The following is a 23963-nucleotide window of genomic DNA, read 5'->3' as shown; positions in this document are numbered from 1 at the left end:
CTTTCTCTTTCTTGCCTCATCCTGGGTTTCACCAAGGTAACAATCTCCATGGAGTGAATCTAAAGCCATGCTGGTGAGTAAATGCTGTTGGCAGCATGGAATGTGGCACTGAGCTCCAGCTGCCAGCTGAACATCCAGCAGGATGGCCTTGGAGAGTGACAGTGGCTGCTCATGAAAGTACCAGGAAAAAATTATGCCAGGCCAGGATCAGAGAGGAGAAATGCTTTGTCATTCCACTCCAGTAACTATTAGACCTATTAATGTTGATCCAGCAAAGTCTGATTCCACTCCTTCCCAGTGCTCAGGTTTGACCACCTGGTGCCACCAAGCAATTCAAACCAAACCCAAACCCAACCAAGCACTGTCATGACTTTTCTTATTTATATTTTTCATTTTATTTTTAATTTTTATTAAAAAACCCCATTATTTAAAATGAAACATTTGCTGGAAGGCTTCAGCCAGGGAGAACTCTTTTCAAATCTCATGAACAAAATACAGCACAGTTATAACCCATAGGCATAAAAAAAAAAAAAAAAAAGACCCCAGGTAAAAAAAGAGAATACTTCAAACCATAGCTTATAACTATGCAATTTTCTCTATGTCAATAGAGAGAATTTTGTTAAAAGCCTGCAATTCAGAATTTCATGGAAGACTTTTAAAATCCAAGGGAAGAAGGAAGGACATATTTGTTTAAAAAAATAAAAGGCCCTTGGATGTGCTTATCAAGGGTATGTTTAAAATTGGAAGTTGGTGAATAACTTTTATTTTAAAAAGAAACAAAAAAAAATTAAACAAAACAAAAAAACCCTCAAAACATTTCCTTGGTCTGGGAATTTTAAAGTCAAAACCAGATAAAAATGAACTTAAAATATATACATAGATATGGCTTTTCATTTTTCCTATCAGTTTCATTGCAAACAAAAATAAATTTAAGGGTGGTATTTGGTTTTTAAAAGCGGTTCTGTCCTTCTCTTCAGCTGTCAGCTGGAGTGGATGGGATGGAGGCACTGACTTGTGGCTGCTCACGATGGGCTCAGAATCCCCCCGAGTTCTCCTTCATCCTCGCCAGTATCCGCGAGTAGACGGGTGCTGCCGAGGAGAAGAACAAGTTGGGTGGGGCAGACACAAACCATCCCCGTTGCCCCTCTCCTCCCAGTCCTGCTACATCTTGCTTAGAGCAAGAAAACAATAGAACCCTCTCTTTAAGGGACGGGGGGACCCAATAGAAATTAGAAATGAGCTGGAGAAGTTGTTTTACCTAGTCGAGGATTCCTCTGAGAAACCTGCATGGAAAGAAAACACAGGGTTTGCATAAATGCAACAAATCTCCAACAGCCATAAGAACGTGTCAATATGTTTTTCCTTAGTGTCCAAAAACTATGCATGAGTGACTCTGTTATTGGAAGCTGATATACAATTGTACCGTGCCAAGGCTACAGGCAGTGTGCTGCAAAGTGAAGCTTTGTGTTGCAAAATGTATTGTTATTCCTTATATTATTAAATAATGCAAGAAGAGAGGTTGGATCATTCCATCAAACACATACACTCACTTTCCTTGCAAACCATGAATGTGACATGATCTTCCAATCATCATTATCAAAATATGATTTTGGCAGTTTTACAGTGGGAGATTTTTCCCTTTTACCTTGGATAATGCAGATGCCTGTTTGAAGATTTCTAATGCGGGATCTGCAGGCTCATCACCTCTTTCTTGTGGTCTTGAAGCTAAGAATGGGACATGGAGAGCATTGAAATACTTATCAGAGCATGCAGGCTGCTTCCTTCCACTATTTTCTGCTGAAAATCCCACAACTGACTCATCAGCCCGCACCATACTGAAGCAAATGCCCTGTGTTCCCAATCCCTCCCAAAGCAGTTGTGCTGTAATAAGTTTGCTCTGGACATTTCTCACCATGGACCTACCCTGTGGCTGTAAGACAGAATTCACAGCATAAATGACACCATTTGTGGCCATGATATCACTTTCAGCAACAGGTTCCTTGTTGATATGTATTACGTTGTTTTTCTGTTCAGTAAAAGAAAAAATGAAAGAGTAGAAGATGAGAATCTTCTGTCACTTCCAATGTTATTAAAAAGACCCTCACTTTGCATTCATTCATTTACTGGATGGCTGAAGGCATTTTCATTCCTCTTGCAAATTAAGGAGAATATAAAGACAAATTATAGCCTGAGCAGTTTGTTCTGGAATGGCTGGCAGGCCTGGGATTTCCTCGGTGCAACTGGCTGGGAGTGCTATCCCATGGCAGCAGAGCACATCCCTGCCAAGGGTATGGCTGTGGAGATGGATCAGGAGAGGGCAGAGCAGGACTGGACATGGAAGAGTCCAGCATGCATGTTGGCCAATTCAATGCACCTGGAAACACTGTCCCTTCCATTCTGTCCTGTGTTTTCTTATGCATAGAGTGGGCCATGATTGCTTATTTCCTGAATTTTTTTTCCCCTCAACTGAGGATCCTACATTCCCTTAATGTAGTGTAGAGTTTGTGAAATGAAATTATATATTCTAAATAAACTCTGCTGTGCTAAGGGAGCCCATACAGAGATCATTTGCATTACACAAAAAATATGCTAGCTGAACAAGCTATTAATTTCATTTATTTATGTTTTTCCCCCCATGACTCAGAGTTACATTTATAGCAGCTCCTGAAAATCATTTACAACTGGTCTTCTGGGGAGAAAGCTGAAGCAAGCCACATTTAATTCTTCCAGCTTGTTGAATTGAACACATGGCAACAGTCCCTCCAGTACAGCCCAGAAAACATTGGTGCACACATTCAGGAGATGTTCCACACCATCCAAATGAGCACAGACATGCTTTGGTCCATGGCATGGGCAGCCAAGCACTGGACAGCCCTACTGACCACAGAAGCCCATCTGAGGTGACTCACCATGCTGACTTCCAGTTTATCTCCCTGCATGGATTTCAGCCTCACCAGGGCATTGACCGCACCGCTCACCAGGATCTCGTCAGCCACGTGGAACTTGAGGATGTTGGCAAGCTCCTTGGCATTACCTGGGGGAAGAAAACTTTACATCTGTAAACCAGCGTCAGCACTTGCTTCCTGTATTTCACGTGCTGGAATGGAATTACAGTAATTTCATGACTATAAGGCGCACTCTTTTGACTAAAATTTTGGCCCGAACCCGGAAGTGCACCTTATAGTCCAGTGCGCCTTATATATGGACAAAGTTCGGAAATTTGCCAACCCAGAAGTGTGAGCCGCGAGCTGCGCGGGGAGCTGGCAGGGCCGCGGCTGCCGGGTGCAGGCAGGCCCAGGGGCCCGGGGATCCATGGTGCTGTGGCTGCCAGGTACAGGCGGGCCCGCAGCTGCCAGGTGGAAGTGGAGCCTCAGCCAGCAACCATGCGGGGAGAGCCGGCAGCGGATCCTCGCTGCAAAAACAAAGTGCGCCTTACAGTCCGGTGCGTCTTATATATCGGCAAAAGTTCGGAAATTTGCCGACACCCAGAAGTGCGCCTTATAATACTGTGCGCCTTATAGTTGTGAAATTACTGTACTTGGAAAACACCGTAATTTCCTGAAAGTGCAAATAAACAATGTAAAATAAAAAAAAGCAAACCAAAACTGAAAACCAGGCAGAAAGACCTGGTTAAGGCATTGAGGCCATTCCTGACTGGGCAGGTCAGGTTCCCAAGTCCTGAAGGACGCTCTCCCAGTGTCCCACCTTGGTACCTACCAAGCCTGTCCTACATATGAATTCTCTCTTTCTTGGGTTTTCATCCCTCATTCTCTCACTGTGCCAAGTGAGAACCTGCTTCTCGGAATGAACCTGCTTCTCTTGCTGCTTTCACTTCCCAAGGAAGTCTGGGATGGGGTGGGGAAAGACCCATGTGAAATAAGGAAGCAGATAGGGCATTCTGGCATTTTCAAATGTCACCAAGGCCAGTGTCACTTGGCAACAGTTTTCACAGCTGGGTAGGAAGGGGAAAAGTGCAGGAGAAGTGATACTCATGGACTGATGCCCGGATACCACCTCACTGAATCTCTACTCATACAGTTGTGGTTTGAAACAGATTTTAGGAAGATAAGGTGCTTTCCCAACACTGTTTTCCAGAAGAGGTGGTGACGTGGACAGCACAGGCCAGTAGCATCTTCTCCATCTTCTCCTTCAGAGGACACAGGACAACTAACAAGCCCCACAGACAGCTAGTGCAAAGGTGGCCTCCATCAACAGAGCAGGTCCCTCAGCAAAGGGGACTTTTTCTTTCAATGCTTTCAAAGATTGTATGCAAGTTTTTTCCATTATGGTTTTCCTAGCATGGCCACAGTTCACTCTGCACATCCTCACCAGCACAATCCACTTCTTCATCAGAGACATAAGCCAAATATTTGTGTGAGAAAAGAACATCTGAAGTGTCTGCATCTGGGAATCTTCATTCCTGCAGCCATTTACAATGGTTGCAAAACACTTCTGAAATATTTATGTATTAAGCGTAAGACTGGACTCCTATTACTGGTTCTTCATCCCTGCACTTAAAAGGATAACCAGCTACCATAGGCAAATGCTTCCCAAATTATAATGTCAATGTTTGGCCGGGTTTTAATGACAAGAAGACATTACATTCAAATACCTGACATTGTTTCCAACCACAACCAGTTTTTAACATGAACAAAATAAAAGATCATGCTGCTTATCCAGAAGGGAGTTATTAAACATTCCCGTGTGTTTTTCCACATCCAGCCTGCATGCCTTGGCTTTTCAGGATACTGGTCTTCTTCTGAGCTAGAATGGTACATTGTTGGCTTCCCAGGATTAGACTGGACCTCCTGCTTTGTCCATGCACATGGAGAAGGAGGAACAGCCCCAGCCTTATCTTACTTAAATTCCATACAGGGTAACTTGAGGCTGTATGTGGATCAGGTCTTCTCTTACTGCAGACACCCTGATCCTGTATTGTCAAGAGTCACATTCTCACTTCTTTCATCCTTGGTTCTTTCAGAAATATCTGGGAGTTATCTCACACCACCAGCACAGCTGAATTAAAAGTCACTGTGAGTTTGTGACACACACTATAACATGTCCTCCAAGAACACAGGCAGTATAAACCCCACTGGTGGATTCAGTGCCACTCTGTGCATCCTCAGCTTTCTGCTCCTACAACTCTGTTGGGTGGGAAGCTCATGCTTCCAACAGACAGAGCCAAAGAATGAGATACAGCAGAGAAACTTGGCCATTCCTCCTGGTATCACACACACAGCAGCTCGTCACCTGAATGTTCTGGAGATGCTCACCCATCAGTTTGTTGAGCTCCCCCTGGGGCATGGCTCGGAAAGCTTCGTTTGTTGGAGCGAACACTGTGAAGGTTCCTGGCCTGTTCAGGTTCTCTGTCAGACCTGCAGACTGGATTGCAGCCACCAGTGTACTGCAAAGGAAACATACATCAAATGCTTCACTGCAAACCACCTCCTTGGTCAACTGTGTGCTGGGCTCAAGAGAGCACTGGGAGGTTATAATTGTGAAATCCTGCTGAGATCCAGCAAATCAAATAACCAAAATGGTGATTAGGGAGGAAATGAGCCTGTGAGGTCCAACCAGAACATCTGAGAAATGGTAAAGCAACCTGGAAGTGCTGACTCCATGGGGACCAGATGGTATGGGGAGTCACAGAGGTTTGGCTACAGTGGATCTGGTGGGCAGAGATGACTTTAGAGCCAGATTCTTATGGCATTAAGGGAACCACTTACTCTTGGCTCACAGTTGATTGAGGGTTATTTGAAGTTTCACTCCCTGTAATTTAGAGAGACCATGGTTTTGAATAATCTTTCTATGCTAAAAAAAACATATACATTGTCATGACTACGACCCATAATAGCTTCTCACTGCAGTTGGGAAGAGCAGAAAGGTCACCTGAAGCGATGGTCTGCCTTGAGAACATCCATCACTGAGCCAGTCGGTGGAGTCAACATTTTGTCCACACTAAAGAGTGTCCCAAACCTTCCCCTCTTGTCATGGGCAGCAATGCAGGCATTTTCAATGCAAAGGTTCTGCAAACACAATCACAGAAAAGAAGACTTCATTAGAATATGCTTCAAAAGAGAGATGTTGATACTTTCCACAATGCTCGTTTCCATTTTTTACACAATAGCTGTAACATTAGACCACTGAGCATCACTCAGCCCCATGGAGCACAGCACAAGGGAAGGACTCACATTGCGGTACACAAAAACTCTCAGTTCCTTGTCCCCCAGAGTCTGCAGCTTCTGTCCATGATACAGATATTTAGAGGAGAGCTGGTCTTTAACAATGTGGTTCAGAAGCAAGTTTCTCATGTTGTTGTCAATTACAGGCAGTCCATCTGCAGCAAAAAGCATGGAAAGAACCAGTGGTTCATTTAAAATGGCTATTGAAACATTAAAAATCATTCAAATACAGAGCATTACCCACATCAGTTTTAAATTGTAAACCTAGATGCCACTGCCTTTGAGGCATTTGAGAGAGGATTTGCATATTTGTGCACTGAAATTTGGCTGAAGACTGTTTGAAGCAGATCTGTGGCCCAAACTGATGGAAGAAAGGGGTTTAATCCCTGGTTTACCTTTGAACACATTATTCACTGGGGCAAGGAGGGTCACTCGCTCACTGCCAGTTAGATGAGAACTGAGACCAGCTTGTCTGAAAAGGTCTGTAGACTTGGAAACTTCAGATTCTTGTGCCAACTCAAACACAGTCTTAGCTGAAAAGAAAATCAACACACAGTAACCTTGCATTAAAGGTTATCCACTCATCACTATGCCCTCTAAATCCAGGATTTCCTTGGTAAAACAGACAAAAGAAAGGCAAGAGAGAGAATACTGCAGAGAGGCACCAGTACCTGAGTCTGGGATCAGCAGCTCATTAACAAAGTGTACAACACCATTGGTTGCCAGGACATCCTTGTTGGCAATGATGGGCTTCCCGTTGAGGGTCAGCTCTTCCCCACTGCAGCCCACATCCAAGGTGGTTCCTTCCAGAGTCTCCATGGTCAGGCCAGCAATGATGGCCTCAGCACACATGGCTGACTTCAGGATGTGATGGTTCAGCAGGTCTGTGAGGGAGGAAAGTGTCTTAGTGAGCTGCAAAGACCAGCTATGAACGTATTGCAGTTTTCAGGGATCCTGTTCAATGGTCAGGATGTACTCCATAAAATGCAGTCATTTTAAATTGAGCTGATTTTAATTCCACAGCCTGTGAAATAAAATGCCTAAAAAGAGTGACTTTTAATCCACTTTTGCCAACTTCAAAAGGCTTCACGTGGGTACTTGACTCATTTGCCAGGAGACGCTCCATTGACTAGATATTACTTTTCTTGCATTTTTCTGGATCAATAGAAATCACCACTGCATAAACTGCTAAAAGAAAACTCAGAAAAGGGACTACTTCAGCTCCCTCATCTATATCTGGATCTACTCCTGTCATGTCCATACATCTACAACCAAAGGGAGCTGGGCTGTCCAGTTACAGAAGATGGGCTCTGTCACATCTGTTTACTGCAGCTGTTGTCAGGGTGTATCAGGGAGCTGTTGACTTGCTCTTGAGAAAAAATTTAGAAGACCTGAAAAATACTCTTCAGACTCTCAATGGCTCCAGCAAACAAGCACCTACCCCTCAGGGCTTCTGGGTCTCCCAGGATCCTGTTCAGTGTTTCTCGTGGGATCTTCTCAAAGGCTTCGTTGGTTGGAGCCAGGAGTGTGTACTGGCCTTCGCTTTCCAGCAAGCTGCTGAGGTCAGATGCAGCCACAGCAGTCTTCAGAGAAATAAGGAGAGAGGGAAAAACCACATTCAGCCAGAATACAAACGTCAGAAACTTTGCCCAGGGACACACTAAGGGCCAGAATTATTAAGGCTTTTATAATTTCATAGGATTTACAAAAAATCCTGAATAGCTTTATTCAGCAGTTTGGTCCCTTTATAAATTTGACCCAGCCCCATAGTTCTCTGGTGTTCCAGAAATTTGAGTACAAGAGCCCTTTTTTTTTTTTGTTTTGGCAAGACTGAGAGCTAGTTCGAATACCAAGATATGCCTGGAAAGGCTCACAGTACTTCCAGTGAATCCAGATCAGAACTCACAGCTGGCTAACTGCAAATCCCCTGTGTCCTTTTTTCTTAATTCAGCAAATATCAAGGCAAGTAAATCAGGACACATCAAATTGGAACAATTAATGTCTCCAAAGGATAAGAGTCCCCTACAAGAGTAAGGAGACAGACTCAGTCTCTCTCTTTTCTGAGCAGCCATAGAAGGGCGACAATTATTGCCATAAAACCCTACTTGCAGTGATTGCAAACACTTCTCTTCCTAAAGGAAGCTACATTGGTACAAGGATTTCATCAGCAGCTCCAGGGTCACAGCCCAGAACACCGGCAAAGCTCTTCAGGACAATTCACTGGGAGTGGGATGACTGAGTGTCTTTAAGGAGAGCTGGAGCAGCCGTGTGTTGACTCACCCGAAGGGTTTCCAGGCTGTCCTCAGTCTCAATGATCTGCTGGATGGTGTTGGTGGTGGTGGCGATGACTTTGTCGATGACATGAACCACTCCATTGGTGGCATGGTGGTCGGCTTTCAACAGCCTGGCACAGTTCACAGTCACAATCTGCAGAGGGAAAGACCTATGGGCTGTTCCATGCACTAAAATCAGAAGGTAAAGCAGCCTCTGCTGCTTTTCTATTTCAATTTCAAATGCAGCGAGCACTTCATTGAATCAACAAGAGCAGAAATTTGATTTCCTTAAAAGACACACCAAAAGTGACAATGTTCTATCAAGAATGTTTGAAATATTTAAAGAGCTTCAGTGTTTTTGTCTACCCTCAAGACTAAGAAATAAGCCAGAACCAATACTCAGGCAAAGAGTTACACATCAGTGTGGGCAACTGCCCTGCAATAGCACTGAGGAAACCATCTGCTTAAAAATATTCTTTTCAAACTCCTTCATAATATATATCTTAAATCAATATCTGTCAACCTAAGCATTACAGAGACCTGGAGGTCACAGGACAGTGTAAGAGCTGCAAGGAAGCCAAAAAATAAAGCCTGCTGTGGGTAGGTTTAATATGAGGAAGAACTTCTTTACTGCAGGTGACCATGCACTGGAACAAGTTGCCCTGAGAGGGTGTGGGGTCTCCCTCACTGGAAATATCCAGAACTATGTGGACACATGTGCCATGTGCTGTGGGAGGACCCTGCTTGAGCAGGGAGGTTGGACCAGGGACCCACTGACCCAGGTCCCTTCCAGCCTGAGCCACTGTGACTCTGTGAATGCCTTACCCCATTGGGATAGTGGTGGATCTGGATGGGCAGGTTCTGGTACATGGAGTTTAGCGTGGTCCCGTGTTTCAGATCATCTGTGAGGACCCGTTTGTCCACCATGTGGTAGCGGAGGGCATTGAGCAGTTCAATGTTAACGTTACTCACTAAGGAATCCAGAGTTTCCTGAAAATCAGAAAAGTCAGTTTTTCAGTGCTGAGTGCAACTTGCCATCTGTTAGAGAGTACCAGGAGGTCTGGCTACACCCAGGGTGCTCCCAAGGTGAGGGTGTGGGCGTGAATAGTCAAGTGATTCATTCAGCTTCATGCCATTTGTGTAAACTAAGATTTTAACTCTCTCAATCTTTATCTTTTCCCTTACAAGAGCAAAAGAGCTCTGACACCCAGTCCTTGGTACACAAAGGGATGATTGCAGCTCCAGAGTGGGATCATGCATTGAAATGAGCAGTAAGGCAAAAGGACCACTGACAAATGCACTAAAAGACCTTTCCCAATACCCCTGCAAGAGGCTCTGCTGGGGCATTTGTGGCAGAGGCTTGGCAGTGGGGAGACCCATAAATATCCCCCCTCCCAGCCCTAGCAGTTCTTGTTCACAAGGATGTTTGACTGGGATGGGAGCACCAGCAAGACAGCAGTGACCACTTCAGGAGTGGAAACATCACAAGATATGGAAAGAGAAAATTAATTTGAATGTAAAGGAAATGTACATCTAACTGAGCATGGGACACACTCCTGTGGGAGTTACTGAGGCTCCAGTTGGGACTGGCTATTTGTACAAATTATGAACAACCAGAATGGTGATGTAAGGGTCAACAGGAACACTGGTAAGGGATGGGGAGCTTCTTACTGCAGGTTTCAATTCAATCTCTAATGGTAACAAGCAGGGAAAACTGAATGAGGGGATTTTTTACATCCACATCTCTCTGGTGATGGGATCCTTCAGAAGCAAAGATCTGGAGCTGATGGACCAGTACAGTGATAACCATCCTGAAAATCCACAGTCCTCCCTCTATCTGTACTATGTCTATCCTTCCAGTCCCCTGCAGAGCTGGATCTCTACTAGGGAAAATCAGAAAATGAGGAGAAAGCAGAGGAATTATCTTACAGCAGACAAGGATGCCCAGGCCTCATTACTGGGAGCAAAAATTGTAAAACTTCCGGGTCCTTCGATTTCTGGCCTTAGGTTGGAGCGGTCAGAGTAGAGCTGCGTCGTGGCAGACCCAACCACTCCCAGGGTTTCATAGATGTTGGAAAGTGGCAGAGCTGAAAGAAGAGAAGGTTAAGTTCCTAAAAACATTATTCCTCCTCCTGGGTGAATTATAGCATAGCTGGTAAGAAGGCCTGTGGAAATGAAGCACATCAGGGAATTGGTGACTGTTCAATAATTAGATAATAAATAATCATAGCCTGACAGCTTCACCCTCAATTACAGCAGTGTAACCCAGAATCTACTGTATTCTTGCAAGTTTGAATGGACTTAGTCTGGATTTATATAAATGTGATTTATGCAAACAAAGATATTGATTGCTTTCACCCAATCCTGTTTATTTTCAGGCTTTTGGGATTTGGTGTTGGACACTGCTGGTCTCAGTGTCCACTGACCACATGCACCAGCCCATGTGGTCAACTCTGAGGCATCAGATTTTTGTGGAAGGAAGTGTTCCAAAAGTAAAAGCAGATTATGGCTTTCTTCAATAAACCCAGTTTATTCCCCACCAATCCTCCCAATATTAACTGTATTTTCTCCTAAATAAAACTTTGCTAACCCCGTGCTTGCCAAAAGGCAAGGCCAGGTTGAACAGGGCTTGGAGTAACCTGGGCTAAAGGAAGGTGTCCCTGCCCATGGCAGGGGGCTGGAACCAGATGATCTTTAAGGTTCCTTCCAATCCAAACCATTCCATGAATCTATGAAAATAAAAATGAGCAGACATTGGCAGAGCTTTCGATTACACTATAATTTCTTTGCATTGAATTTCCAATACAGATATATTACTTTCTGGAATAAGTAGTTCCCTATGGCCTTCCCATGCTCGATTAAGTTCAATTACATCCAAGGTTCTAAGTTGTCTGGAACATTTAGCATGCTTTGGAGCTGATCTGACCCTTGGCTGCTGCTCTACCAAGTCAATTTTTGACTTGTTCATGGCAATATTGTGCATAAATTGCAAAAATCAAATCCACTTTAAGCAATTTTATAACATTTCCCTTTACTAGGCAGCTGTATAATTATAAGAAGTCTAAAAAATGTCAAACATATTTTTACCAGCTGGGCAGCCTTTTTCTCCAGGAACTTTTTCATATCCAGGACAGCACTCATAACTGATTACTCTGGAATAAGAGATGGATATGGCAGATTAACCAGCAGTGTCTTACAGCTTTTTCTCTATTTGCTACAACTCTGGGTCCATCCATATTTGGGGATGTTTCCAAGCAGACTCTTCATTAGAAATACAGACTTCAACAAAAGACTGACCACACTTTTATCTCCTTCAGGGATGCACGATGACAATTTCCGCACAGAACAAAATCAGACACAATTTCTTTTCAAAACCACATTTTCCAAGAGACTTTATGCAAACAGTGGATGGAAACTGATTCTACAGTCCCAACAAGAATTCCAAGCTGGTTCATCTGGGCACATTTCCCATGGGATTTGGGGATCTCCTCGGCTGACTGCTGCTGTCACATCTCCTCACTGTTCAGACAACACCTGCAACTCCACCATGGCTGTTGGACCAAACCAGTCAAGGGTTTCCTTCTCATTTCACCCTGGTTTTGTCACCACCAGAAATTATTTGCTTATGGTAAAACCCACAAGACACGCCTGGAGGGAAGGGAGAACACTGTTCTCAGCTATGTGCATTGGCACAAGGACTTGGGAAAAGCCCTGCAAGGAGGAACTTCACCAGGGGTGGGATGTGCACCCACAGGCACCCCAGGCAGCACCACAGCACTTCTGTGCCCCTGTGAGCACCCTCAAAGCAGCTCTTCCTTTTGACTGGCAGCACTTCCCCCAGTAAAACCAAAGGGGTCAGAGGCACCATCCCAGGCTGTCCTGTTGATTTGCAGACCCTAAAGAGCTGCCTGAAAGCTGCATCCATCATCTGCAGCTCAATGGGATGCAATCATCTGATTCTCAAAGGTGGCCATTTGCGGGAACGTGTCGTGATATTAGAGGGAGAAGAAAAAAACAAAAGGAAAAGGGGAAAAAAAATCAATCTAAAAGTTGCCTGTCTATTTTCCGGGGGGGTTCTATCACCTATTGCTCTGTGCTTGGTGTGAAAGTAACAGGGCCACCTGATTGATGGGCTGAGAGAGCCAGGGAATAGGTATTCCTCCCAAGGACGAGCATTTCCTCGTGCTCCCAGTTGCATTTGAAACAAGTAGGATGCTGTATTGCCAAGGGTCAGCACACTCACTCAAAGGGAGAGGAAAATCCTCCAGCTTCAGATATTTGTCATCATTTTAAAACTGTTAACAAACAGTGGAAATGCCTGGGGTTTAATAGGGAATTCTTCAGGGTAATTAAGAGCCAGAAAGTGAAACAAATACCTGCTTTTCTGTGACAGAAGCAAATAAATTCTCTGTCATGGTTTCCTAAGAGAATTACAAAGCAAACCCAGACTGATTGTCTAGACATTATATATTCCATGTGGGAAAGAGTTTGCCTAAAGCAATCCCTTCCTTTGACTACTGGAGATCTTAACACCCTGCTGCTCTGCTTTCCCAGACCCCCGTCTCGTGTTCATTGGAAACACACGCTTTCTTCCCCCACCACTTCCCTCCCCCTACCTCCAATTTTTCTTTTTTTCACCCTAGAAACTAAATCCAGTCTAGACAGTTGCCTTGGTTCAAACCTGTAATCAAAGATGAAGAGCTGATTAAAGAGAAATCATTCCAAAGTGCTGAGGAAAGGCTTTGAAAGCCTTATAGATCAATTGGAGATGAATGAGCTGCTGCAAAGAGGCAGGACACAGCCTGTGGCACACTGCTCAGAGCTGCCCCTGCCCACCCCCCAAGGTCCTGCCAGGGGGGTGGGCACTGGGAAGGGATGCAGGCACCTGGTCCAGTGGAAGGTGGAAGTGGTCAAGTGGAAGGTGTCCCTGGCCATGGCAGGGGGTGGAATTGGATGGTGCTTAAAGTCCCTTCCCAGCCAAACTATTTTCTGATTCCATGACTGCACCTCCTGCTTTTCACTGAGTTTGTGGGCATCTCCAGCAGGAAGGGCAGATCAAAGTAAGAAGCACCAAGGCAGAAACAGGGCTGGCTCCACTTGGGCAGGGACTGCCTCAAGTCCCGTGTCTCACTCTCCCACTGAAGGTGGCCTTCAGCACCACCTGGTATGTGTCTGGCACATCACCATTCCAAGCAAACTGCTGAAAGGGCCAGGTGAACACAAGTGCTCAGCCAAGGGTTGGCACCTACAAGGAGCCAGAGATGAGGGTTATAAAACACAGCTTCAGCTTCATGCATTTGGCATCCCAAATGGTGGACCAGGTGGAAACAAAAGACCATCCAGCCCACCCGAAGGCACTATTCAAGGGGCTGCTCAGGGGTGGCCCAGGACATGTCCCCAGCTGGTCCTGCAGCCACCTCCAGCCCTTGGAGAGGAGCAGCAGAGCTGTGGCTGAAGAATGCTCTGCATCTGAGCACTGTGCTCTACACATCCATGGGGGAGGGAGGGAGGGAGGGAGGGAGGCTGCTCTTGTCAGATCCTGCTCCAGCTGGGTCAGAGCCACAGTCTGCTGCCCAGAGAGGGGTACTTCCCTTGAGCACCTCCCAGCTACTGCTGCACATTGTGGGCTCTGCACAAAAGCTTTTGGAATTGCCCAGTCCATCCCTGGCTCTCCATGCACCGGGACACAGCGGATGCCAGCGGTTGGGTTAGAGTAGCGCTGCCCTCACACACAGGGTATTTGTCATCCACTCTGCAACGCCTTGACCACAATTTCCTGACCTCCTCATTGAGCAATTTCAAGTCAAATCCACAGTTTCTTAACCTCTGGTTTTGAAACACTATTTCTTTAATGTCTATCCGTGTCTCCTGCAGAAGTAAGCTCCTTTAGTTTAGGTTTTTATTAGTCATTGTTCCACTGCTGTTGCATTCTTAGGAGCTGAAATTAAATTTTAAGTGCATTTTTCAAGGTAATGAAAATAAGCTTAGGCATGTATTAGTGAAAAAAGACCCATTTGTAATAATTTCCTGTAATAAAGCCCATATGTTTTGTTTTTGTAAAATAAGAGCCAATAATTTTTTTCTAAACTGAAGAAAGTACATCACACACGAAAAAAAGTTAATTTAAAAGGGGGGGGAAGAGAAAGCTATTAATGGGTTATTCCCCAAAAAATAACTAAAATCTAAATTTATGAGTTGTCTTTCCATTCTCAAAACAAAACAGTGTGTGGGAATGAGTTCCATTGCAACCCCAGTTCTGGAAGAATGAGTCCAGTGCACAAGGGAAGGAGAAAAATATAAAATACACATGCAAAATAACTGAATAAACTATTTCTTTGGAATAACCAACAGTGGAAAGTTACCTAATTACCAAAATATTTTTGTCTCAGTGCTCCTTGAAATCAAAGCAGTGTCAGACTTCTTGCCAACTATCTTATCTCACTTCATCAGCAATGATAAAAACTCTACATAAATCCTACCTAATTTCTCTGGAACTGTGGGAGTCAATACTTGAACAGAGAAAAACAAATTTTATAAAAAAGCAGATAGAGGTAGGATTCGTCTTCTGATGCGTGAGTTAAAATTTCCATTGTGCACAGACAGCCCCAGTGGAGTCACTCCACCCCTGTGGGCCAGGAGATGCCTCCCAAGCACCAAATCTCCAAAGCCCCAGAGTGTCCCCACTGAGGTGTAACCTCTGTGTTCCTGCCAGCAGCCACGGAGGAGCTCAGCATGGCACCTGCTGCTCCCCAGGTGACTGAGACAGCCCAGAGGGGAGACACACAGTCAAGAACCCAGACCCAGCACATCTGTGCTTTTCAGGCTGGATTTCCTTGCTGCTCCGCTCACTCTAAGCCTCCTGATGCAGGATGTGGTCATTCCACAAGGACTGAAGTTATGCTACAGGCTTGCAGCAACTTTTCTGCCTTCCTTGCTGAGGGATGAATTTCTCTGCTCTGAGCCAGCCCTGCAGGAGCTCAGCTTTGCTCCTCTGCAGTTCCTGCTCCTTCACTGATCTCCCTCCCCACTGCCTGTTTGAAACAGTGCTCAGAGCAGGAAAAGGAAAGAAACCAAGGCAGTCAAAACCATTGTGCTAGAGCCAGGCATTTTCACCTGCAACATACAGCTTGTGGCACCACTGACCCTTTAAGCAAAATGAGAGGAAAATAGCCAGGTCAAATGTGAAGTAGATGAGAGGGGTCAAGCATCTCCTCCCCACGACTCCTGTCCTCAGGTGGAAAAACCTTTCAGGAGCAAGAGAAAATGGCCATGCTTATGCAGTTCCACCATCCCCCCAGGGCTGGTGGAGGGCATCCACCACACAGCTTTAGGAGAGGACTGCTGACTACAGAGCCCAAGCAAAGGCCACATCCACCCAACAATGACAAATGTGCCAAATCCTGATTTTTTCCTAGGACTTAAGGGTATTCTCAAAACCTGTAATGGACCAGCTCAGTCCAACAGGAGAAGCCAGTTTGGAGGTTCATGCTGAGCACCATCAGCTGTGCCAGCCTGATCTCCAGGGCTCTGATACCTGAGCACACCACAGCATCAGACCCCTGACACTGCTGTAAGAATCTGACTGCTACAGCATAATGCATCTTGTCCTTTATAGCCCAAACGATTCCTGATTGCTTCCATATGCCAGGCACACCACATCCAGTGAGAGCCATCACAAGCAAACATTTGTAATCAGAGCTGTCCCAGGGTCTCCTGGAAAATCTGAGTCAAGGCACGTGTCTTTTGTTCTGCACCAGCACTGCTAAGGGAGAAAGCAGGGCCCAGGCTCAGGAATGACTGGGAGAGAAGACAATAACACCCATTGTGGAGAGGATCTAAAGCAAAGAATAGTGAGCAACTTCTGTGGATAATGGAAAGATTACCTCATAGGTTAACAGGCAGGTTAATAGTTTGTGCTTTTCTCTCAGTGATGCATCACTGGGCGAGACACTTGGGTAAAAGCAGAGAAAATGAGGTAGAAGAGATCACCTCATCTCCTCAAATGAAACTATGAAATACTGCCAGATGCCAGTTATTCCACCTCCTCCTCGAGATAAGTGGATGAGTTTGTCTGTGCCAAATACAGCTGCACTCCTGGTTTACATAAGTTTAGTTCCTCACTTCTTTCAGAGCTAAAGAAATCCACGGCTGGACTGCTTTGCCTTTCAGTGACCACAGCAGCAAAAACTCTCCCATATCCACAGCTGAGTCGTGTTTTCTTTGGAGACATACTAAGCTACTCTGTAATCAGAAAAGGCATTGATGAGACCATATTGCTGTGCCATAAACTTGTCCATCTGATGTCAAGAAGTGCCATTATTCAGCCAAGATGACAGCCTGAACTCTAATCACCCAAGTTAAGTTTCCCAGTATTTTGTTTGTAGAATTAAGGGGGGGGGGTGGGGTGGGGTGTCAGTCTGGTTGCTTGCTTTTACAATATTGCCTCTCCTTTTTTTTCCCTCTGTAAAGACAATTGGACATAAGGAAAACAGTGGTACATGCACACTACATGGTACAGCCAGCAATACATCCTCCCAAGTACAGAATTATCCTCCTTAGGGCAAATTCATGTGAAGTACAATGAAAGGCCAGAAGTTGTTCACAGCCATGACTCCTGGTTTGCTTCCCTCCCCACACCAACACCACACATGAATCCTGACAGCCAGGTGTCACAGCTAAACCAACAATGGCAACCCAAATCTGCAGTGAAAATCAGCATGTTGGTATAGATCTAATTACAATTTATACTGAGCCATAAGGGAAACAAATGAAATTATTTTCTTCTCTCTGTTCTTGACCCTGCAGATCCAGGATGAGACCTGGCCCACAGCTCTGATCCCACTGCCACAATTGCTCAGGGAAAATTTGCACTGCCCCAGGTGATGTGATGGTCCATGCTATGGGACAGCAAGGGTGTCTAAAAGCCCAGTCTGGACTAGAGCAAGGAAAAAAGATTCTCTGCTCCTGATCTACAGCCTGGCAGATAGTCAAGCATGCATAGCCTTAATTATCTGCTGACTGCATCTTCCAAAAGAATGTCCCAAGGCTGCTCACACAGATTCTTCATGCAACAGCTACTTGACTATTATTGTTTGCAGTTTTAGACGTGGAATTGGCCTGCAAGTCTGATTAACTTTCCTGGTGGAGTCAGAGAGTGTTGGCTAAAGCTGACACCTCTTTCCTTTTATTTGTTTTCCCTTCCAAAGCAAACAGATGGAGATGAATTTTACATTCTCTCCAATATCCATCAGCTCTGGGCTGCCTTTTCCCCCCCTTTTTTATTTCTTAAATCTAAGCAGCATTGATCCTATCATGGAGACAGACAGTGCTAGAAAACATCTGGCACACACTTCATTACAGCACAGAGAGCTATATAAGTATATATAGAAATGCAATTAGAATAAAACATCAGGGTTTATATTTACATGGCACTTTTCATTCTTAATATCAAAGTGTTTTAGCAAAACAAATATCTCTTAGGGGGTAAAAAGATAAAACAATTTTTAACACAGACACACATGACAGGCACACCATGGGCTCTGACATCCCACATCTCTGTCTGCTTCTGCCCCCAGCACCCACCTCCACAACGGTGACCTGGGGACCCTGCCTGACACTCGGGGACTTACGTGGACTTCCCGCAGATCTTCCTCTGGTACCACTGCTTGCAGTTGGTGAAATATTTCCTGTTGGTGCCGATCAGCTTCTGCACTGCGCACACATTGGGGCTGCAGGGAACAACAGAGCAGAAGAGGGTCCTGTAAGCCTCCCTCCTTCCAATGCTGACGCCCAACACGGAGCCAGACCCCACCTGACAGTGCCTGAAAAGCCCTGCTGGGCTGGCATGGGAGGAAACCTTGAGAGCTGCAAGTCAGCTTGCTCAATTTAGGCCTACAATGACTACCATGAAGTGGAGGAAGCAGTAAAAGAGATCTCTCTTGACTCTGCCAGAGCATCTCTTTCTTCACTGAGTGGAAATTCTTGACTTTTTTCCATGTTCCACCTTTCACCAAAATATAAAGGAATCAAGTAAAAATACTTTGGTCAGAATTTCCGTGGTGAACAGCTACTTAAAATTCAAAACTCAGCTAAAACCCAAGAAAGTTATGCAATAATACAAATCCTTGCAAAAGAAACCATAATTTTATTGTCTAGGATATAAAAAAGATAAGACATATTTATCAGCCTACAGACTTGCACCAAACCCAGAACTCTGGCTGTATGATACTCAGCAAATTCTGGATATGGATGCTAAGTTGAGTGAGGGGAAAAGGAGCAGTGGCACTGCCCTCCTCTGTTTCAACACACCAGATATAACAGCACAGATCAAGAGGGGCTGTATCACCCCATAAGATACCAAGAACATCTGCTCAGCCAAAATCCTGGTGGTTGGAGTTCCATGTGTGAGTAACCTTGCTGAGAGCTGACTGCAGCCCTGCAGATTTCTAAGAAGTGGTATCACCACGAGCAGAGATGTGGTCAAGCTGGAGCTGGGAGTTTCCTTGCTGCTGGTTTGGCCAACACAGCATTTGCCTGCTCTGCCTGGCTCACCATCTCTGTGGTTTGTGGCCAGCAGCCCTGGCCACATGTGTAGGCAAAACATGGTCAGCACAAAAGATCTGATTTATGGATCTGGGTTGCAGGGCCATCAACTGCCTATGGGCTTGACTAGAAGTATAGCAAATGTTCAAGCAAGCTGAGGATGCTTAGCCCAGCTGAGGCTGGATTCCCAACACCATCACCATGTCCCAGTTGCAGCAGCATCACCAAGAATATGCACAGCATTGGCTGCCAAGCAGATGAAGGGAAAACAAATAATTAAGCAAAACACATAAATCATCACTTCAGCCTGTCAGAAGTGCTCTGTGCTATCCGAGGCAGATTTTTCATTTGCACAAACCAAACTCCGAATGGGGCCTGGAGATGCTCTTGTGAAGGTCTTGTTGATGTGCTCAGGAGAACAGGCAGCAGCCTGTGTCCTGCTGTGCTTGACCGAGGCACTGCCCGCTTGCCCCCCAAAAGGAACAAAAGCAGAGTTTGCAGCCCAAGCAGCAAGTCCTCCTGCGGCCGTGCTTGCTTTTCAGCGGCATCCCAGAACGGGCCAGCCTGCCATCATTAGCATGAATTAACCTGAGCATCTCCTATACGCTGGCTGACTCCAGTGCCAGCCTCCGCGGGAGCCTGGCGCGCCTTCAATGAGCCTTTGTTGGTGCGGAGGCTGCATCCCACCCTTCGTGTCCCAGGCACCTTCATCCTGCCCCGAGGGGACAGAGGGGACCTGGGGGACTGGGGGAGACTCAGCTCATCGTTCCCCTCATTACTGCCACATCCAGGAATGGTGGTTTGTTTCTTCATGAAAGGATTTCATTCAGTTTCTGTATATAAGGCAGGGAACAAGGAGCTAAACCTACTGGAAAAAAAGTTAGAAATCACAAAGCCAAACTTTCAGCTGGTGCAAACTGGCCCAGACTCAGCAACTTCCAAGCCAAATCATCACTTACAGAGACGTCTGTGCTCTCTGACTCAGCCCACCTTGGCCACCCGGCCCTGCCGTGGCAGAAATATGGTTCCAATTACGTCGAAATTCCAAACCTTGCCTTGATTTTAGCATCTGGCTGACGGCAGTGGACAATCCCTCTAATATTCATCTTGACAAGCCTGGCTACTGAAGGACTTGTTTGATCACTTCCCCCGCATCCCCAGGAGCAGCCTGCCAAGAAAACCCTTGTGCCTCCAGGACAGCATTTAACTGCCTTGCTCCCTCCTCCCTGCCTGGGACTGCAGCTCTGTGGGGCTGCTCCTCCCTCGCTGACTGGGGGAAAACTTCTTTTCAGTATTTCCTCAGTGCGGAAAAATCCCTGCTCGGGACTGTGTTATCGACGATTCCCGCAGGCACGCTGTAGTAGCGGCTCCCCGCATTGCATGTTCTGGTTCCTTGCCCGGTCTGGCTTAAAATTAATTTGTCAACACTCTTCCCTCTCCTCCTTGGAGTTCATCACCTCTGCCATGCCGTTCCCAGCCAGCCGCACTGACTCCAGGATAAAACTGCCTATTGTTCCCCTTCAGCCAAAGCCTTTTGCTTGGCAGCAGCAGCTGGGAGCTGCTGGGACAGGGGCTGCCCTTGGGAAGGGGCTGAGAAAAGCAGGACAATGCACAGCCCCAGACACCTGCAGTGCCTATGGCCATGGCGCTCCCCAGCATCACGTTGTGCCCACAGAGCTGGGTGGGTTTGGGAAAAGCACTCCTATGTTTTCATCTTCAAATGTTAATGTTCCTTAGGCACTTTTCAGGTCCTCTCACTGACTTGAGCTGGTTCATTTTTAAAAAAGTTAATTAAGACATACAAGTTTTGCTGTAGAGCCAAGCTCTGCCTCCCAACTCGCTCTCTGCTCAATAGGGGCATTGATGGTGTGGGGGATGCTCACAGCAAAGGGTGGCAGTCTGGTTGTACATCCCTCTGGAGCTGGCTTCTGCAAGCAACACAACATGCCCCACATCCACGATGGTTTTGGCTGGTTTTGTGCTGCTGTATCTCTTTGGCATATCGTTAATCAATGCTCAAAATTCCATGTATGTTTCAAAAGTTAGCTTGGTATAAATCACTCTCTCCATCAGAATGGGAGCAGTGAGCAAAGAGCTGTGGTCAGCTACACTGGGTTTGTACCAACTCAGATGGAACTTCTGGCATTCCAGTTCCTTGTGTGTCCCAAAGATCTCAGTACCAGAGTACACCACAGCCACATCTTACCCAGTGCCTCTGTTAATTGTGCAGGGAGTAACGTAACAAGTTTCTCTCTGCAGAGATAAGTGCACTGCTTCACACCAGGACTGCTCTTATTCAGCCTGAGCAACCTTCAATCTCAGGGCTGTCTGCAGAACTATTTACTTAGTTTCACATCACACAGAGGTGATCACACTGCATTTCTACATAAATCACTGCAATTCTAGCACTATTGACCTATTACAAATTGATATCAGCTCAGAATTTGCCTATTGAATTGTGTCCCTGATCAGACACACAAACAACATATCCCTTGTCAGAAATTCTAACCTAGATCCCCGCCAGAGAATGTATCAAATTGCAATATTTAAATCTTGGGAGTTTTTTGTGGTATTTTTTTGGTTTTGTTGTTTTTTTTATTTAAAGCATTTCATGACCCTGCTTCCAGCAATCCACTTAAACAGAAGCTTCAACTCAATCACTGTCACCATGCTGAGAGATGGAAGCCAGCTGAAAGGTCTGTCATTCTTTCACTATTCCTAATAAACTTTTAAGACAGTGGGAACTACTATTAACATTGGGTTAGTTTTCTGCCTATTAATGAAAACTCAAAGCACTCACTCTATAACAGGCTGTGTGTCAAGCAAGAGAGGTCTACATGCATTTTTCCATGGGCCTTATCTTGTAAGGTTTATGAGTAAGTAACTGATTTTTGTTAAGAAAACTTCCAAGACTAACTGGGGTTTCCAGTCAAAGAGTAAGTTAGTGCTGACTCCACAGAGACACTGAAGGGTTTCGGTTTTTTTCCAACAGATTCATAAAAATTAGAATTCTTTCCACAAAAACCGTTAATGGCTCAAAATCTAGGGATTTTTATGCCCTCTTTCCTTAACAGGGATAAACTGATAAAGAAGCATTAAAGGGTTTGAACTGACGCGCGCAACACTAAGCTTCGCGATGGAAAGGTGGAAAAGTTATCGAAAGAAAAAGTTACCAAGGGATGAAAGAGAAAGAACTGAAAGCAGCGGGCACCGAGAGCTCCCCCGGGGGCAGCGGGCATCGAGAGCTCCCCCGGGGGCAGCGGGCACCGAGAGTTCCCCGGGGCAGCGGGCACCGAGAGTTCCCCGGGGCAGCGGGCACCGAGAGCTCCCCCGGGGGCAGCGGGCACCGAGAGCTCCCCCGGGGGCAGCGGGCACCGAGCGCTCCCCGGGGCAGGGTTACCGAGAGCTCCCCGGGGCCGGGGTTACCGAGCGCTCCCCCGGGGCAGGGGTTACCGAGCGCTCCCCGGGGCAGGGGTTACCGAGCGCTCCCCGGGGCAGGGTTACCGAGCGCTCCCCGCACGGCCCCGGCTCGGCGCCGCCCCCGGGTCCGCACAAAGAGCCCGAGGGCTGCGCGGGACGGGCGGGACCGCGCCGGACGCGTCCCCCGCGGGATGCGCTCCCTTCGGGACTCGGGCAAGCGCAGGGGAAAAAAGGGTTCCGAAGAGGTTAGCCCCCGCTCCGTGCCCCCCGGGCCGGCGCTTACCCGTGCTGCCGGCCGCGGAGCCGGCTGTGCTGCAGGACCTGCTGGTACGGGGACTTGGCGGCGGCGGCGAGCCCGAGCGCCAGCAGCAGCAGCGGCAGCGGGCGCGCCATGGCCGGGCAGCGCCACGGGACCGCCGGGACAGGACGGGACGGGACGGGACAGGCTGGCGGCAGCGAGCCCCGTTAAATGCGGCGGCGGAGAGGGGGCGGGAGCGGGAGCGGCCCCGCGGGGGGAGCGGAGCCGCCCGGCCCGGCCCGGCGGGAGGGGAGGAGGGGAGGGGAGGGGACGGGACGGGACAGGGGCCGCCCCCCGTGTGGAGTATCCATCCATCCCCCTCCATCCATCCCTCCCTCCATCCCTCCGTCCCTCCCTCCCTCCCTCCCTCCCTCCCTCCCTCCCTCCCTCCATCCCTCCCTCCATCCCTCCATCCCTCCATCCATTCCTCCATCCCTCCCTCCTTCCATCCATCCATCCATCCATCCATCCATCCATCATCCATCCATCCGTCCATCCATCATCCATCCATCCATCCATCCATCTATCCATCCATCCATCCATCCATCCATCTATCCATCCATCCATCCATCCATCCATCCATCCCTCCCTCTCTCCCTCCCTCCCTCTACCTTTACACACGTCGCTCCGTTCGTGTCCCGGAGACTCGCCGTGCCGAGGCAGGGAAGCAGACAGGGATGTTTTATATCCCCCTTTCCAGACCAGCGTTTCATCTTCAATTTCTTATTCATCCGCACTTTTCCCCTCCATCCTCCCCCCATCAGGACTCAGAGCGGGTGGTGGCACTGCCCCTTCGTGATCCCCCTGCCCGGGGGCTCTCCTGGCTTCAGCCCAACCCTGCCCACGCCGCGGGAATGTCACCGCAGGAATGTCACCGCGGGAATGTCACCGCTGGAATGTCACCCGTGCTGCCTCCCCAGGTCCCCTCAGTCCCCCCTGCTGTCGACCCACTCCCAGCCACTTACAGCGCTGGCAGGGGTCACCCTCGGCAAGAGGTTTCTTGTTGCTTTTATACCAAACTAAATGAAAGCAGGAGCTCTTAGGCCGAGGAAGTTGGGGGTGCTCAGTCTGAAGAAAAGAAGCTTCAGGGAGATCTTAGAGACCCTAACAGTACCTAAACGGGGCTACAGAAAGGAAAGAGAGCAACTTTTTATGTGGGTAGATAGTGTTCGGACAAAGGAGAATGGTTTTAAACTGAAAGGGGAGAGATTTAGATTTGATATTAGGAAGAAATTCTTCCCTGTGAAA

The 23963-nt window shown here is 46.9% G+C and overlaps 1 protein-coding gene across 1 annotated transcript; it reads right to left on the bottom strand.

Moving 5' to 3' along the window:
• Nucleotides 1-377: 377 nt before the first annotated feature.
• Nucleotides 378-22810, bottom strand: TGFBI (transforming growth factor beta induced). The gene is made up of 17 exons (XM_033072808.1): nucleotides 22701-22810; nucleotides 18085-18183; nucleotides 11543-11607; nucleotides 10385-10542; nucleotides 9281-9445; nucleotides 8463-8609; nucleotides 7624-7765; nucleotides 6854-7066; nucleotides 6578-6715; nucleotides 6192-6337; nucleotides 5890-6026; nucleotides 5274-5404; nucleotides 2910-3034; nucleotides 1924-2026; nucleotides 1646-1725; nucleotides 1259-1283; nucleotides 378-1089 (listed from the first exon to the last, which is right to left on the bottom strand). The coding sequence occupies exons 1-17, from the start codon at nucleotides 22808-22810 to the stop codon at nucleotides 1034-1036; spliced, it is 2040 nt and encodes a 679-aa protein (XP_032928699.1). The 3' UTR covers nucleotides 378-1033.
• Between the last annotated feature and the right edge of the window lie 1153 nt (nucleotides 22811-23963).

The sequence above is a fragment of the Catharus ustulatus genome, chromosome 15 (assembly GCF_009819885.2).
Source record: "Catharus ustulatus isolate bCatUst1 chromosome 15, bCatUst1.pri.v2, whole genome shotgun sequence".
Classification (NCBI taxonomy): Eukaryota; Metazoa; Chordata; class Aves; order Passeriformes; family Turdidae; genus Catharus; species Catharus ustulatus.
This window is presented reverse-complemented; position numbering and strand designations above follow the sequence as displayed.